Source organism: Heptranchias perlo, chromosome 31 (genome assembly GCF_035084215.1).
Source record: "Heptranchias perlo isolate sHepPer1 chromosome 31, sHepPer1.hap1, whole genome shotgun sequence".
NCBI classification, from domain to species: Eukaryota; Metazoa; Chordata; class Chondrichthyes; order Hexanchiformes; family Hexanchidae; genus Heptranchias; species Heptranchias perlo.
Window position 1 is genome coordinate 26,386,563 of NC_090355.1, and position 17,501 is coordinate 26,404,063.

At 40.5% G+C, this 17,501-nt stretch overlaps 1 protein-coding gene across 2 annotated transcripts in view; it reads left to right on the top strand.

Annotated features, from left to right (window-relative positions):
* The window catches only part of ak8 (adenylate kinase 8), a 112,144-nt gene that overhangs the window by 50,495 nt on the left and 44,148 nt on the right, over window positions 1–17,501 (top strand). For both annotated transcript variants that reach the window (XM_067969774.1, XM_067969775.1), the window contains 2 exons: window positions 2,969–3,100; window positions 9,880–9,969. In XM_067969774.1, the coding sequence (XP_067825875.1) occupies window positions 2,969–3,100; window positions 9,880–9,969 (222 nt within the window). The remainder of the gene's footprint in view (window positions 1–2,968; window positions 3,101–9,879; window positions 9,970–17,501) is intronic.

Genomic DNA, 17,501 nt, shown 5'->3' on the forward strand with positions numbered 1-17,501 from the left:
GATGCCACAAGAATTTTCTGCCAGTAGAAATCTTGTGTGTGCAGTAGGTAGGGTCCTTCTGGGGTTGGGGTCAAGGTATTTCTTTGGGGTACTGTGAAGCAGAAGCTTTACTCGAGGGCATTAGGTGCAAAAAATCAAGACGTGATCAGTTCATCTCTGCTGACATCTGTTACATTCGATGATCACAAAAACATGAAAAATGCTGAGCTATGAATAAAACGCAGAAAATATATGATTGCACATAAATGGATTATGACATTTCAAAAGTATTATCTACAAACTTGAGGGTAACTGGGGATCCAGACATACAGCGTTAAACTAGCAGTTCCCCAATCTGTGAGTTTTCTTAGCTCTCATGATAGAGCACCGTGTGGCCACAGAGCACTTCCAGAGACTTAGGGAGGGGGGAGGAGTGGTAGAAAAAAATTGGCAGGACCAGTCATATTGGTGCAAACTATACCTCCTCTTGGACCATTGTAAAGTAACAGGAGGCTATGAAGAAGATCTGTGTGGGTGTAAACTTCTCCATGGCTATTATGAATGTTGGTTTGTGTTTTGGCCAGCAGGCAATGTGGTTTTTAAAGCTAGACTGCTCCTGCTGGTTCTTGTTCTTGTTCTTACCCTTCCTCTTCCCCCTCCTCACCTTTTTAAAGTGCCATACTGGAATCTAGCAAAACTGACACAATAAGGATGGTCAACTTTGAATGTAAGCTGAAATTTTGATTCAAATTGACTCTGGCTAGGACGATAGTACCTGACTGTTAGATTTTTCAAACCTTCCGTCCATCTCTACTTTATTTATTTATTTATTTATTTAGTTCAAATAGGAATGTTCCAATGAACAGCAGCTAACTATCACTTCTTTCCACTGCTATACTTCCTTGTTAAAAGTACCAATTAATGATTGAGAGTCAGGAATTAATCCATAATAGTAAACAACTGGAAGAGTTACAGAACATAATTACCAGATGAACAATACTGTCAGATTGATATTAGTTGGATGCATTATAAAAACGTATTTTAAAAAATCCCATTTCAACAAAAAGATATAGAACAAAATTTTCCTTAATCAGATGAAATCATAATTAAGCTCACAGTTCCTGCACAGATCGAGTGTAATTAATTATGGAATAGAGAATTTTGGATACAGTGTTGCTATCCAACTCTTCAACGCTATTCCAGAGTCGAGCTTACTGTGTTGTATCTCACAGCTTAGGGGTGCATTCACAAGTGATGAACTGGATCTGAGTCCATACTTTCCATTACTTTGTTTTACAGGCTTAAACCCCTTCGTTAGGGTTGATTTCACATTCCACACAGTCTCTTTATAGATATCAAAGCGCCAGGAAACATCACAAATTGTTCATAAATATGTATTGTATGTTGTGTCTAAGGAATGGAATGAATTAATGGAGGCTTCTGTTGTTGACCACAGAGATTTTCTCATAAGGCTACTTTTAGCTAAGTGGTTTCCACCAAATTGTGTAGCCCTACCATAACTGTTAATAGCTAGTTTTTTGTGAAGATAGAAGACCTTCCATTTTCTACCTAATATCTCTTGATCTCCCAAGCCATGCCCTGCCAATGATCATGAGAATGGTCAGATTATTTGTTCTAGGCATCCACCAGTCACTACAAAAGTGTATGAAATGGCCCAGAGATGACTACTTTTTCCAACATAAATTAAATTATAGTAAGTTATAAATCTTTACAGAAAGATGGGGACATATAGTCCCTTTTTTTCATCCCACAACAATGTAACAGATTGAAACTCAGTGGATTACGTGGTGCAGTGGGGGGTGGGGCATGGAGGATGGTGGGGGGTAGAGGAGTAGGAGAAGGAGAATCAGACCACATTGGCTAGTGCTACACTTTGGTATTTCAATGTACTGTGCCATCACTCCATTCATTCAATAACTATATCATTTTTATGTTGGACAAAGTACTTAAATAAGGTAATGGTGGTGAAAGTAGCCTCAGAAAATGAAAATTATCTGAAAATTCTACATTTGGATGACTTCTACAAACCTACTCAAATATTAATAAGAGGGAAAACAAAAGAAAAATGTCAGCAACAAATGTCAGCACCGAAACAGTATGTAAAGTCCACTGATCATGAACCCTGTTTCTTTGTGGAGGCCTATCACCTGTCTTATTGTTTGTAGCCATCATATCACTGCAGTGCCGAGCTTTATATTCCCATTTACAAATAGAGAAATCCTGCTGAACAAAAACATGGGAATTTGATGTAGCATTCCATAGATTTCAGTCCTGTTTTTTAGCATAAATTATAATAATTTACAACCGTAAGTTGAAGGATAGGAACACGTAATCTATGTAAACTCATTGTCTATGCAGGATAGTTTTACATGTGTTGCATTATCAAACCATTCAGAATATATGAATTTTGCCACATGCTGTAACTGTGCCCTTGTTTTTTATTAAAACTGTGTTCTGGACTGTCTCATACATGAAAGACCAGAAAACGCAAACAATAAATAGTAAAACGCTTTGATTTTTAAAAAGATTTTAAGCAGAATTTTGCTGGTACTTAGTTTTTTTTAAATCTGAGTTTTTAAAAAATCTGTGCAGTGATGTACTTCAATTTTGCAGTATAATTATTTTTCTCTTAAAAGAAAAACCTAGGGTTATGTAAGTGTGTCTGTTGATCCTGATGCATAATTGTTTGTATTTTGTAAGATGAAATGAATTAAAAAATTTAAAGAAAAATTAAAATTCCACTTGAATCTGATTTCTTTAAAGCTTAGTGCAACTGTGCAAGAAAATCAGCAGGGAATCATTACATCTAATTACTCTGCAGTTAATTACTACAAATGGGGGCGGGGGGAGGAATCCCCTACAAATGGGGCTTAACAGCATTCATACTGCATGAGCTTGCTTGCCTCTAAGTATTATTAGTGTTCAGGGTCACTGCTGATTATTTTTCTATCATTTCTACTCTACACAGTTTTGAGCCATGTCCAAAGCCGACATCGATCCATCGCCCCCTACACACCAAGAATCATTCTCCATGGTCCCCCCGGCAGTGGCAGAAGCCTGCAGGCAGCACTGATTGCTCAAAAATACAGAATTGTTAACGGTGAGTGCTAACTCAGTCGGACTTTGTCTTTATTGAACTCTTGTCTCTCCCTGTTTTTGTCTTGCGTTTTCTGCTGTATAACAGCAGTACATTTGAAACTTTACAATCTGGCAGTAGATACGTGGTAGGTCCATGGCATATTATGGCCTGTTTATATTACAGCACTGCCTCCGGAGACACCAAAACATAAAGCACAAAAATGTGGCTGCCAAATCAGTGCTTGCACGTTTGATTTTCAGTGATGTGTCATAAATATACCTTCTTTGTATTTCTCTCTACAGGAATGTAGGTTGAAATTTTTAGCAAAGAGTCACGCTTGCACAGTTTTATGCAATGATGCCATGTGCCAGTTCAACCAAAGCTGTCAATGATAAACTAGAAAGGAAAAGTGCAAATGCTGGAAATATAAGAGCAGCAATGTCGTGGGATACCATCACCTCCAAGTTCCCCTCCAAGTTACACACCATCCTGACTTGGACATATATCACCGTTCCTTTGTCGTCACTGGGTCAATATTCTGGAATTTCTTATATAACACTATTGTGGATCACCATCTCCACAAGGACTGCAGCAGTTTAAAGAGAAGTGCCATCCACCACCCTCTCAGGGTAACTAGGATCGCCAATTATTGTGGCCTTGCCAGTGGCACTCACATCCCAAGAACAAATGAAAATAGGCGCAGCCAGTCAATCTGTATCTGTAAAGAGAAAAGACAGGTTGTGATGTTTCACCGTCACCAGAACTGATGAAGGGTACACACCCAAAATGGCATAACCTGTCTTTTCTGTTTACAAATGCTGGCTGACCTGTTTTGTATTTCCAATATTTTCTGTTTTTACTGTTAACGATTCCTGCTCGACCATCTCAAACTGTTAATCTATATATTTTGGTGGTTTCATTTTTCTTTCCTGCGACCAGGAGGACAGATGGCCCATTCCTCAGATATCTCTATCAGTGCTGTCAAGGTCTCATATTGGTTAAAGAATCAGGTGGCATACCTGAGGGAAATACAAAGAGACAGATAGTTTTCTATCCCTTTTCTATGCAAGCCATTTGAGACTGGCAAAGTTACAGAACAGAAAGAAGTTTGACAATGAATTTCAGTTGAAACAGGGACTTGGATTTCTGTTTCAATGCAGAGGACAATGCAGCACTCTTGACGTTATAGCTAATGGGCTGCATTACAGTCAAATTAGGTACAGAAAGAGAAATAAAGAGCATGAAGGAATGATTGGATTAAGAAAGAGAGAGAAAAGAGACAGAAAGGAAAAATAAAAAAATAATTTAAAAACCTCTAGGAACAATTTACTACCTGCAGGAATTAGACTCCACGGATTCAATTGTTCCCTTTCTGGACCAGAGAGGTTGAGTGGCATTGCAGGAACATAAATCTCATCATTAAAAGGGCCCTTACATCATTAAATATCAGCCCTATCTTCTTGCAGCGAGCTTAATTCATCTTAACAGCACAATTGTTGCAATTTATTGAAACTCATGGGGAGGTTGCTGGCGAGTTCTGGCGAAGCAGCACAAATCATCCAGCTATTTGTGGCAATTCGAAACTCACGGTGTATCTCTTCCTCGCCACAAGGTTGCTGGGTTTTTTATACACTAATGATGGTGGCTGCATTTAACTCGCCGTTATTTTCCCAACAAATTCCGGGCCATTGTTTATGTGGGATCTTGCTGTGTGCAAAATGCTGCCACAGTTAGCTGCATAACAAAGATTACTACAATTAAATGTAATTTATTTTATGTGAAGTACTTTGAGACGTTTCTGAGAGATGTGATCAGCCATTACATAAGTGCAAGGTTTTCTTGGTTTCGGGTATTTTACTAACCTGATGATTCAAAAGTGATGTAATTTGTAACTTTGTTTATCCTCTCATCCTACATAATTCCATTAGAATCAATTTGCGGCGACCCAATCTGATTGCACTCTCAACGTCTGTATGACTAAGAGTTAGAAATTTACTCGTAAGTCAGTTGACGGCTTTTTTTGTGTTAAATCTGTATTGAAATTCGGATCAAGCTATTTTATACCAACCCAACACAGATCTTTGCAGCCCAGATCTACGCTGAGGGTACAACAAGGATGTTTTTATTTTCTGTGTCATAATATGCAAAGGAAGTAAATAATCCTGACTCTCTACTGAGTAGTTGGAGCAAAACAAATGCAAATTTGCAGCTTATCAATGGGCTTTAAAATTGCCTGTAACTGTTACTTATGAGGTGGAGATGCCGGTGATGGACTGGGGTGGACAAATGTAAGGAATCTTACAACACCAGGTTACAGTCCAACAGTTTTCTGTTTCAACAATATTAACTTGCTTCTTTGCTTTCAGTCTTTACTTTTTAGTGATTTCACCTAAAAACTGGCAAATTTGCCAATTTCTGCAATCTCCCAAAATCTTATGATTCTTATCTGACAAGATTTGGTTTTGTGCACCTTCTTTAGTTGCCAGCTGGGATGGTATCTGGTTTTATCTGCAGTCTTTTTATATTAAAAAGTAAAAATGATAATGTGTCTTTATTTACAGCTCTCTGTGGGTTCCCCATTTACCTGTTGAAATTTCTAGTGGGTCACAATTTTCCTCTTTTTTTCCTATTTGTCATCTTTTTCTCCCTGGTTTTTCCCTTCCCTGTCACATCCAAGTGGCCTCCAGCATCAGCATTATCTAATTTAAGGCCAATGCCTATCAAAAATCAAATATTTAGAATAAACTAGTTTTCGTCTCCCAAATGCTGAAGGAGCGATAGGCGGGGAATTATAGAATGCTTTAGTTTTGTCTGCTGATGAGGAAAATGGCTTATTTGAATGACATTGGTGAAAGGGATGAATGGAAACCATGGGGGTTATACTGGATAAGCCCCGAAAACAGGCGCTGAGATCACGGAGCATGATTAACCCGCGTCTGTTTGTTGCGATACAGGCAGCACGTAAAATTTGTGCTGCCTGCTGATTTAAATGATTGCTGTGTGCAGCCAGCGCTACCTGCGCTGTTCGTTGCCTGCATGCGTCAACAGGGGTCCCGACATATTTCCCAGTGTATATGAGTAAAAACTATGGTGCGTTTCAAAAGAACACCAACTGGTCAGTCAATAAACTGACCTGTCCCATCAGTTGCTGAACACTGCAGTTCACTGTGAATTATGGATGTGCAGTTTGAATCAAGAGCTATGTCCACGTTTCCACTTAATGCACGAGCATACTGCTGAACTACACAATGAAAACAGTGCTTAAAATCAAATCTAACTTGCGCTTTATTTCTGATCATTTATGAGTACGATTGGGGAAGGAAGAAATAGGCTGTGCCCCAAGATCTTTCCGAAAATACCACTCCAAAAATGCCTGGAATATACAAAACTAGTGCTACTTAAAGGCAGCCTATGCCTCTTAAAGGGAAGGTGCACTATGACTGATGGAATTGAATCAGGAAGTGGATTGCTTTGGAAGACGTTTTGTGAAGATGTCTCAACCTGCGAGAGAGTGTGCACGAAGGTTTTCTGATAATGCACTGGAGACCTTAGTGCAAGAGAAGGCGAGAAGGAGGGACATCCTGTAAGTGCAGGGGGGCAGGAGGCAGCGGGAGGAAGTAGTGGCAGAGGTCAATGCCAGGAGCATAGCGCCAAGAACATGGATGCAGTGCAGGAAGAAGTTCAATTATTTGATACAAGTGGTCAAGATGCGTGAGTTCAACTATCAAGTGGCATATCCTACTAAGTGCACCACTAGCCTCATCCACTTCTCCATGCATTACATCCCCCATCACCCACCTACCAACAAACTCTTTCATCAGTACGCAACTCTTCAAATCAGATGTTTCACCTCACCCTCACACATTACCAGTGTTGCAAACCGCACACCGACAACTCACAGGTCACACACACTGGCAGCTTTTCAACCATGACAACCACATCTCCCAAACACTTCCCTCTTTCCTGCAGGAGAAGGTGGTGCATAACAGAAGGCAGCAAGTGGCAGTGGCTCCATGGAACATGAACCTGCTATCCCCTCTGAGTGACAGATTCCTGCTCCCACCCCTGCCACTCTGCAGTGCCCTTGATGTTGCCTGTCAGCTAGCCAGCCCACTCATCGTAGAGTACTGAAACTTGATCCAAGTATAGGAAACTTCCACAAACATGTACAAATGCATCAGCATCAAGTAGAAATAATCCAGCAACTAACCTGTAACTTCTGCATGATCCTTTTAAATAGCACGGGTGGGGAGGGGGGGGCGGTTCTCCATGTCGTTTAAGTCCTGTTCAGCTGTGTGAGGTTAAGACAGTGTGTTGGCTGGAGCGTGGATTTCCAAAATAGCAACGGTCCCTTTAAATCAGCATTGCATACTGATTCACGTCATAATCTCCCTACTCTACATGCTGCTGGCGTTCATTAGGTGCGTGTGCGCAAACACCCTTACCAAGATGGCGACCTGCGCACTTCATGTCGGAAGTGTGCGTACGCATCTTGGACGCCATCTTTAGGGCTTAGGTGTCCGTGTAGCACCTATAAAACGGGCGTTACTTGGCCCAATTTTGCCCCACATAATTTTAAGGGAAATTCTGAAGTAAAAGTCGAGAGAGACATCTAATAAAAAAAACCTGAGGCTTTTAAAAAAAGATGTTAGTCCTGTTTCTGTTCTCAATGGGAAATGTCTCTCTACTGGAGTATGTCATTGTATTTTCTAAGTGAACACTTGTTAAATTTAACATTAAAATATTAATTTTTAGGAAGGTGCATCCACATTTTCTTGAGGCTTACCGCACAAAAAGCTTTGTACTGTTTCTCTGTTATGAAGAAAATATTGTGGAACTGCCAGTGCTGGTGAAAATCTGCTCCATCCCTGTTAAGAGCCTAGGCCTAGATGTTTTTGGAAACACACAGACTTGTTATACTTGAAGGAATATGGGGGTTTAATGTGTGAGATATTGTAGAGCCAATTTATTGTGTTACTTAATTGTTCCTTGCCAGCCTAATGCCTGCTGACTGCATTGTTACTATTTTTTTTCCCCGTATGCTTAATTTTGTTTTGCTATTAAGTAATCATGCACTTTGCAACACTTTCTCGTGGTATTCCAAAACCCCCCTCCCCACGATGGGCGAGAGAGTGTTGTGGGGGGGGTTAAATTGGCAAATATGCAAAACCCAACCCCAACCCGCCGCGAACGCGCCTGCTTCCATTTTAACCGCAGAATAATGGCTTGCACACCCATGCATTAGGAAAATAGCAGCTTTGCACATATTTCTAAAATATCAGCACTAACTTTCACTCAGCATGGTAAAAATATTTGTCTATTAAACAACACAATAAAAGGGAGCTGGATCAGTGCTTGAAAGGAAAAAAACTGCAGGGCTACAGGGATAGGGTTGGACAGTGGGATTAGCTAGATTGCTCTTGCATAGAGCCGGCACGGACTTGATGGGTTAAATGGCCTCCTTCCATGCTGTAACCTTTCTATGATTCTAGAGAGGAGCTGAGAAACATTATTTCACCCAGAGGGTGGTGGGGGTCTGGAACTCACTGCCTGAAAGGGTGGTAGAGGCAGAAACCCTCAACTCATTTAAAAAGTACTTGGATGTGCACTTAAAGTGCCTACAGGGTTATGGACCAAGTGGTGGAAAGTGGGATTAAGCGGGATAGTTCTTTTTCGGCTGGCACGGACACGATGGGCCGAATGGCCGCCTCCTGTTCCATAACTTTCTATGATTCTAGGATGTGTCAGGTTGGACTGAAGTGCTATGGGACATGAGATCAACCACTTTACTTCAAGTAAAGTAAGTCATTGTGGCTTACTGGTTACTAAAATGTACAAAGTTACTATTTTTAATAATGGATACCCAGTTGATTCTATCCAACTTGGATTTAAACTTAGCTGCTGTGCTATCCATTTTTTAAAAGATGTTGTAAATTTAGAATAATGAATGTAAGCAAAGAAAATTTAATAGCATTTATATAGCATCTTCCACCACCTTTTAGGACGTCCCAAATGACTATACAGCCAAAGAACTACCTTTGAAGTATTGTTATTTAGACAAACACAGCAGTCAATTTGTGCTCCAGTTAATTGGTTTTGGTATAGGTTGAGGGATAAATGTTGGCCAGGTCACCAGGAGAATGCCCCTGATCTTCATGAAATTTCAATGGAATTTTTTAAGTCCACTTGAACAAGCAGATGATGCTTGGTTTAACGTCTCATTCGAAAGGTGGCACCTCCGACAGTGCAGCACTCTCAGTACTGCACTGAAGTGTCAGCCTAGATTATGAGCTCAAGTTCAACAGTAGGGCTTGAATCCCGAACCTTCTGACTCAGAAACAAGAGTGGCACCACTTAATATATACAAGAGTTGAATATTTCTTGAGTTAAACATCATTAGAATAAAAATGTATAATTTTAAAATGTTATTTTTGTGCTAAAATACATTTTTAGTATTGATGTGATGTCTTGTTCATTAAGTGGCTATACTTTGATGAAAAGTTTAAAAAGACCATTGGCATAGCAGCTGTGTAGGACAGGAATTAGATACTGATCAAGTGTACATTTGAATGTAACTAACATAAGATGTGCAATCTGAGCAAGAAAGTTTTTACTTTTAAGAGTTTACAGATAAAAGTATTCAGTGAAAAATGATCCATGTAGTACATGTAAACAAAAAATGGTATGTTGTTTTAATTCATATTCATTTATTAAGCATTTATTCATTTGTCTGATTGTTCTATTTCTGGAATTTTGCTTCTAATCATGCCTATAATTAAAAAGAATACTTGTTTTTCCAGTTTCTTGTGGACAGCTACTGAAGGAGGCTGTCGCTGCTGAGACAAGATTCGGCGAAACCATTAAACCCTATGTTGAAAGTAGGCAGCCAGGTAAGGATCCTGACCCCCCTACTGATAGTGTTCTGATATTGAACAAAGGGCAAGATTCAGACACCACCAGAGCTTTTCTCCCTCATTATTAACAGGGAATTCAGGAGACATTGAACAACTGAATATCTCAGAGTGAGATCCATAGGGACTTCCCCTGTACTTCCCTCTAGCCCTTGCTTAGAGCATGTTTGTACTAGCTGAAGGCAGAGAAGGGTTACTGAATAATTTACTAACTGATTAATAGACTCACATGGGTATAATTAGGACAGGCATAGGCAGCAGCTACAGTAACCAGTACAGTGCTTAAGGGAGCTGGAGGCTGCTTTAGCTTCGCCTGAAAGAAAGTTTCTGGGGCGCTGCTGTTTGAAGATGAGTCAGGAGGAGAGCAGAGCCCTTGCTCTTTTGAAGTGGAAATAGGACAGTTTGAATCTGTCAAGTTTAATTTTTCAGAGGTGCAATGGACCCTGTGGTGCAACACACTATCTTTCTTTGTCACAAAAAGTTTTTTTAAATGTTATTTTCCATACGTAAAGTTTATTCTTTAAATATATGAAACAAAGTTTTTTAAAAAAATCATCAGTGGCTAAGTGTCAAATTATATTAATATGTGTTTTTATATCCCATTTCTTACCCTTTATCATCCCTTGCTGATATCTTTCCTCCTCCAGAAGGACTTGTGGGGAGGTCTACAAGCTAATTTATTAAAGTTCAGACATTCAAGGTGGATGAGATGAGCAGCCCTCATTATATTGCCTTTACAGTAAACCATTTTCAAAAGTGCAACAACTTGGAAACTTAAAAAAAATCAAATTTTAAACTTCTTAAAATTCTTTTAATAATTGAATTTAGTTTCACCACTTGAATTTAGTTTTTACCACTTGAATTGTATTCATATATTTTTCATCATAGAATATTACATACATCTTTGGTGCCAAATATCATTTAGTATTAGAATAAAATTTGTTGTTGAGCCTGAACATTTAAAAATGGATTAGTACATCATATAGAGTATTAGTGCATTTCTGATATCCCTGGTTTATAGGGGCAATGACTAATTTTGCCCAGAGATTGCAAGTCAAATGCCCTTATCCAGTTATACATGATCAAATACATTCCCCATATGTATCCTCAAAAGCAGTGACCTGCAATGCTAAAACAAATACTGTTAATTCTCAATTAGTAGATTAAAGAACTATTAACCCAACAATACCCAATGTATCAATTTATAGACATTTAGCTGTTAATTAGTATTCATTACTCTGATGTTCTTGGAGGCAGCTGTGATTTTTTTTGTGTTCTGTATTTGCGCTTGTCAAGGTGAGAAGATGGGGAACGGAACATATAAAATTAATTTTCATACGATTTTACAGACTGGTTTTGATAATACTATCGATTCAATCTGCCAACACTTAAAAAAAAACAAGCAGATCAAAATATCAGACCATTGATTTAGTGGATTCTATGTCTTTTGACTAGCTAGCTAAATATATGTTCTGTTGTATTATCGAGCCCTATAATTCCTCTGAGAGAGTTTGCCAAGTGTGCTGAGTTTGAGGGGCGTTGCATCCTGAGGATTCTTATTCACTGGAAACTTGGTTGAGACAGCTCAAATTTGTTTTAATTTAGGATCCTCAACTGCAATCAGAGAAAGATGGCTTTTATCCAATCAGTGTGGTCAATTTTTACTCCCAGGGCGGAAACGCAGCCTAGCAAATGGCCAGCCCGTTCGGGAGCAGCAGCAGGGAGGCTAGGCCGATTTTAACGGCCAGGCCTTATTAGCATGCTGTCTTCCAACTTCGCAACCAAAACGGCCAGGAAGTCAGTAGGAAGCGGATGCCCAGCCTTTAAAATTGCTGATCACCTGCCGAAATGGCCCCTGGCACAAGGTAAGTGGATCGGGAGCGCTCGGCAGGGGAACTGCAGTTGGAGGGAGATAGCCCGGGGCAGGGGAGACCTAAGGTTTCCTTGTCGAGCCCAGAGGAGCACTCCTGCTCCACAAATAAACATCAAATAAATTTTTAAAAACTTATAGGGCCTCTTCAAGCCCTTGATGCAGCTCCTGGCAGCTACGGCCACCAATGCTCCCCCACTCAGACCTCAGGTAAAAATAACAGTCATGCCCCAAAGATGTGCCCGATATGCAAATTTAAAGAAAGACCCCGTTGGCTTTGGGTCTCTGGGCTGCATTTAAACTGAGCTCCCAGGGATGAAAGGAGTATTGTAATGACCACTATCCAGTGCCAATGTGATTTTAAAAATATAAGTATACTACTTTCTAGATGAATTTATTGTTAGTGTGGTGTATAGGAACATAGGAACAGGAGTAGGCCATTCAGCCCCTCGAGCCTGTTCCGCCATTCAAGTAGATCTTGGCTGAACTGTATATTAACTCCATTTACCTGTCTTGGCTCCAGATCCCTTAATATCCTTGGCTAGCAAAGATCTATCAGTCTCAGATATGCAGAATATGGACCACTGGTTTGCTTTATTTAAAAAAGGCCTCCATTGCCCTTTTCTTCAAATCTCTCATTCTATGCAACAGTCCTTACCTAAGCATGTAATAGGGTGATTATTCCAGATCCCTGCTTATGCCTCTCAAGCTAGCAGCTAAGGGATGCATGTAAACATCATGGAGTGAACAATTTTCCTTCTTTCCTAGCTGGAAGACACCTGGAAGACCTCCTTGTTTATAAAATCAGAGAAATGCCTATGCCTTGAAGAGAATTGGCCAGTGCCCATCTGATTATTCCTTTTTTCCTATAAAAGACAAACGTTAGAAACTCAACATTGATAGGTTGCTGTTACAAATCTTTAAAGCTAAGAGTGCTGCTTTTATTGTCTATTTTCCCTTCCTTTTCTCTGCCATTGTTTGACTTCCATTGGGCTGCTCCCCAACCATATTTTTATTTTTATTTGTTCTCAGGATGTGTGCACCTCTGGTAAAGTTGAATTTATTTCTGATCCCTTGTACAACTGAGTCACTTGGTAGGTCACTTCAGAAGGCATTAGAACCAAACAAGTAGTGTGGACTGGAGTCTTATGGAGGCCAGATCAGGTAGAGGTGGCAGGTTCTCTTCCCAAAAGGACATTAGTGAGCCAGTTGAGTTGTTATGACAATGCAGCAGTTTTCATGATAACTTTTTCTGGTACCAGCTCACAAATTACCAGATTTATTAAATTCAATTTACATTTCGTGACTTTTGGGTTGCTAGTACAGTACCATAACCACTACACTACCATGCCCTAATTTTATAAGAGGTATACTTTTTGATCTGTGATAACCTATAGAAGAGGTTAGACATCTTGATCTGAGATGCCTTCGGTCTTTCAGAACATGCTGAACTGATGACGCAAACCTAGGTCACTATATTCAGTTGCCAGAGAAAATTTCTCAAACTCATCCCTGTCATAACCAGTGAATACAACTATCCCTAAAACTTGCATATCTTCCTAACTTTTCAAATCAGGGCACATATGGTCAGTCCCAACTTTTAAATCAATCAGATTTGAACCTATATTAGCTGCTCAACTATTTACAAAGACCACTTCAAGCTACCCCAATGGTGGTCATTATGGGTAAATTTTACTATATTTATGAACCCAATACTGTAACTGATCACACTGTGAATGTCAACATTTTTGATTTGCTTTCCTTATCTGGGTGGTTGAGGTGGAGGAAGACAAATAGAAAAATGTACAGACAGATTACTGAATTGTAAACTATGAGGGGGGAAGGATCTTAAGGAGGAAAAGAATAAGAATATTAAAGATTAAAATATTTTCCTAAAGTAAAATATTTGTATGGTGTTCAAATGGTAACATTCCTTTTTCTTGATTGGCCAAAGAACTGTCATACTTTTAATCCGTCAAGATATTAGAAATACAAGAACCAACTTTGAGTAATGCATTTATTTTATATCAATTTTACTTCAATTTCATTTTTAAAAAATAAATCAGATTAACATAACTTGACTTTTTTTGTTATACTTTAAAGCTAAAGAGAACATACCAGGCCTGCTTTTTCAAATTTCCCCTCACAATCCAATATACGGTAATCCCTTTCATTTGTACTGAATATAATTCTATACCCATCGGAGTGATGAAGCCACTTAATTAATACCAGTAATCAATATGATGCAAGCCACTGTGTGATCTCCCGTCAATGGGGTAGATCTTTACTTTGTGCAATAGTGTGGCTTCAATGGAAATAAAAATTGGGTGAGATATAAAACGGGCTGCTGACTCGCTATCACCCATTTTACACAATCGGAAAAGTCCAGATCTACCCTAATGATTTCATTTCCATTTAGCTACTGTGATCATCTGCAAAAAATGTTTTTTCTTGTCTAAAATCCATGGATTGTGTAGTCCTGTCTCCACATAAATTCTCTTTGTTTAATCAGCTCGCCACCACTTAACAGACTGTAAGCTAGACATTCATGAGGCAGCCAATTTTATTGTGTTAGTTATATATCTATTAAGCATGCAAGTCCAACGTGTGCAGTAGGAGCAGCATAGTGCACTTGACTGATGAAAGATGTGTTAAAAGATAATGACAAACAGAAAGTTGATCCACTTGAATAAATTGATGTGCACCAAGGATTAAATTTAAGAATGCATATGTGGCATTATTACTGAAATGTTGATGGACTTTATTGTGGTAACTTAATTGGAATAAGCATTAAAACAGAACTTTAAAATAAGTAAGATAGAAAATAAGCAGTGTTCCTCATTTGATCTATTCTAAGCGCCACAGCCTCGGTTGGTATGCTAGTGAGAGTAGCCAAGGAGCAATGGTGTAACACTTGACAAAGGAGTAACACTTGGCAAATTCCAGACCACTGAATCCAAAATTGGCCCCATCGTCGCTCCTGAGCTGATGGACGGGAATTTAGTAGTAGTAGTACATAATGATTAGGTTAGCGAAAGCGTTTGTAGCCATGACCGAATTCTCATTTTTCCGCCTCTCTTTCATCTGATGAAATACTTCATTTATTTAATTGAACTTGTGCTAGTGTACAATAAAGCTACTGCAGCTTTCGTACCCTTTTCATGACAGTGTTTTTATAAGGGCAACCAAATTGCACTCAAGTTAATGGGTGCGGTAGCATAGTGGCTATGTTACTGGACTAATAATCCAGAGAACTTGAGTTCAAATGCCACCATGGCAGTTGAGAATTTTAATTCCGTTTTAAAAAAATAATAATAAATAAATGTGGAATAAAGAGCTCGTACTAGTGACCATGAAGCTGTTGGATTGTCGTAAAAACCCAGCTGGTTCCCCTTGTCCTTTAGGAAAGCAAACCTGCTGTCCTTACCTGGTCTGGCCTATAAGTGGCCTATATGTGACTCCAGTCCCACACCAACGTGCATGACTCTTAACTGCTCTCTGAAGCGGTCTAGCAAGTTACTCAGTTGTAACAAACTGCGAGACAGAAAAACAGGAATCAAACCGGACAGACCGCTTGGCTGTGACCTAGGCATTGAATCAGGATACAACAAAGGAACACCCAGCAAAGCTGACCCTGCAAAACCCAGTCCCTAGATGTTAGACAGGAGGAACTTGCAGGGTCAACTTTGCCAAAGTTTGGAGAGCTGTCCCACAGACTAGTCAAGCAATAGCATGACATAGTCATACTCACAGAATCATATCTAACAGTCAATGTCCCAAATTCCTCCATCACTATCCCTGGGTAAGTCCTGTCCCATGCAAGATAGACCCACCAGAGGTGGGGGCACAGTGGTATGCACTCGGGGGGGGGGGGGGAGGGGCAGAGGGGCGTGGCCCGTGGCCCTGGTAACCATCAACATGAGCAAGGAAACCTTTTGCTGATTACCAACTAACGCCCTCCCTCAGCTGATGAATCAGTACTCCTCCATGCTGAATACCACTTGGAGGAAGCACTGAGGGTAGCAAGGGCACAGAATGTACTCTGGGTGGGAGACTTCAATGCCCATCACCAAGAATGGCTTGACAATACCAACACTGACTGAGCTGGCCAAGTCCTGAAGAACATAGCTGCCAGACTGGACTTGCAGAAAATGGTGAGAGAACTAACACAAGGGAATAATCTACTTGACCCTCTCCTCTACCAATGTACCTGGCATAGATGTGTCTGTCCATGACAACGTTGATAGGCGAGACCACCGCACAGTCCTCGTGGAGACCAAATCCCGACTTCACACAGAGTACATCCTCCATCATGTCGTGTGACACTACCACCATGCTAAGTGGATAGATCTAGCAGCTCAAAACTTTGGTGGGTCTATCTTGCAAGCGACAGGACATACCCAGGGATGGTGATGGAGGAATCTGGGATGTTGGCTATTAGATATGATTCTGTGAGTGTGACTATGTCACACTATTGCTAGGTCAAAACTAGGCATCCATGAGGCTATCAGCAGTAGCAGAATTGTACACCACCACAATCTGTAACCTCATGGCCCAGCATATCCCTCAATCCTCCATCACCATCTAGCCAGATGACCAACACTGGTTCAATGAAGAATGTAGAAGAGCATGCGGGAGCTGCACCAGCTGTGCATGCATGCTAAATAGCAAAAGCAGCATGCTATAGGCAGAGCTAAGCGATCCTACAATCCAATGGATCAGGTCAAAGCTCTGCAACCCTATCACATCCAGTCGTGAATGGTGGTGGACAAGGGCAGGTGGAGACTCCATGAACATCCCCATCCTCAACGATGGCGGAGCCCAGCACATGAATGCAAAAGACAAGACTGAAGCATCATTAGCCAGAAGTGCCGAGTGATGATCCCTTTTGGCCTCCTCCTGTGAACCCCACCATCACAGATGCCAATCTTCAGCTAATTCGATTCAATCCACATGACATCAAGAAATAGCTGAGTGCACTGGACACTTAGACCCCGACAACATCGCAGCTTCAGAACTAGCTTCAGCTCTTAACTAAGCTGTTCCAGTACAGCTACAATACTGACATCTACCCAACAATTGCCCAGGTATGCCATGTCCACAAAAAGCAGGAAAAATCCAACCTGGCTAATTACGCCCAATTATCAGCAAAGGAGTTATCAACAGTGCTATCAAGTGGTACTTATGAATAACCTGCTCACCAATGCTCAGTTTGGGTTCTGCCAGGACCACTTTGTTCCAGACCTCATTACAGCCTTGGTTCAAATATGGACACAAAAGCTGAATTCCAGGGGCGAGGTGAGAGTGACTGTCCTTGACATCAAGGCAGCATTCGAACGAGTATGGCACCAAGGAGCTCCAGTAAAAATAGGTATCAGGGAAAACTCTCCAGCGGCTGGAGCCATACGTGGCACAAAGGAAGATAGTTACGGTTGTTGCAGGCCAATCATATCAGCCCCAAGACATTGCTGCAGGAGTTCCTCAGGGCAGCATCCTAGTCCCAACCATTTTCAGCTGCTTCATCAATGACCTTCCCCCACCCCGCCCCCCCATCATAAGGTCAGAAGTGGGGCTGTTCATTGATTGCAGTGTTCAGCTCCATTCGCAGTCCCTCAGATAATGAAGCATTCCATGTCCGCAT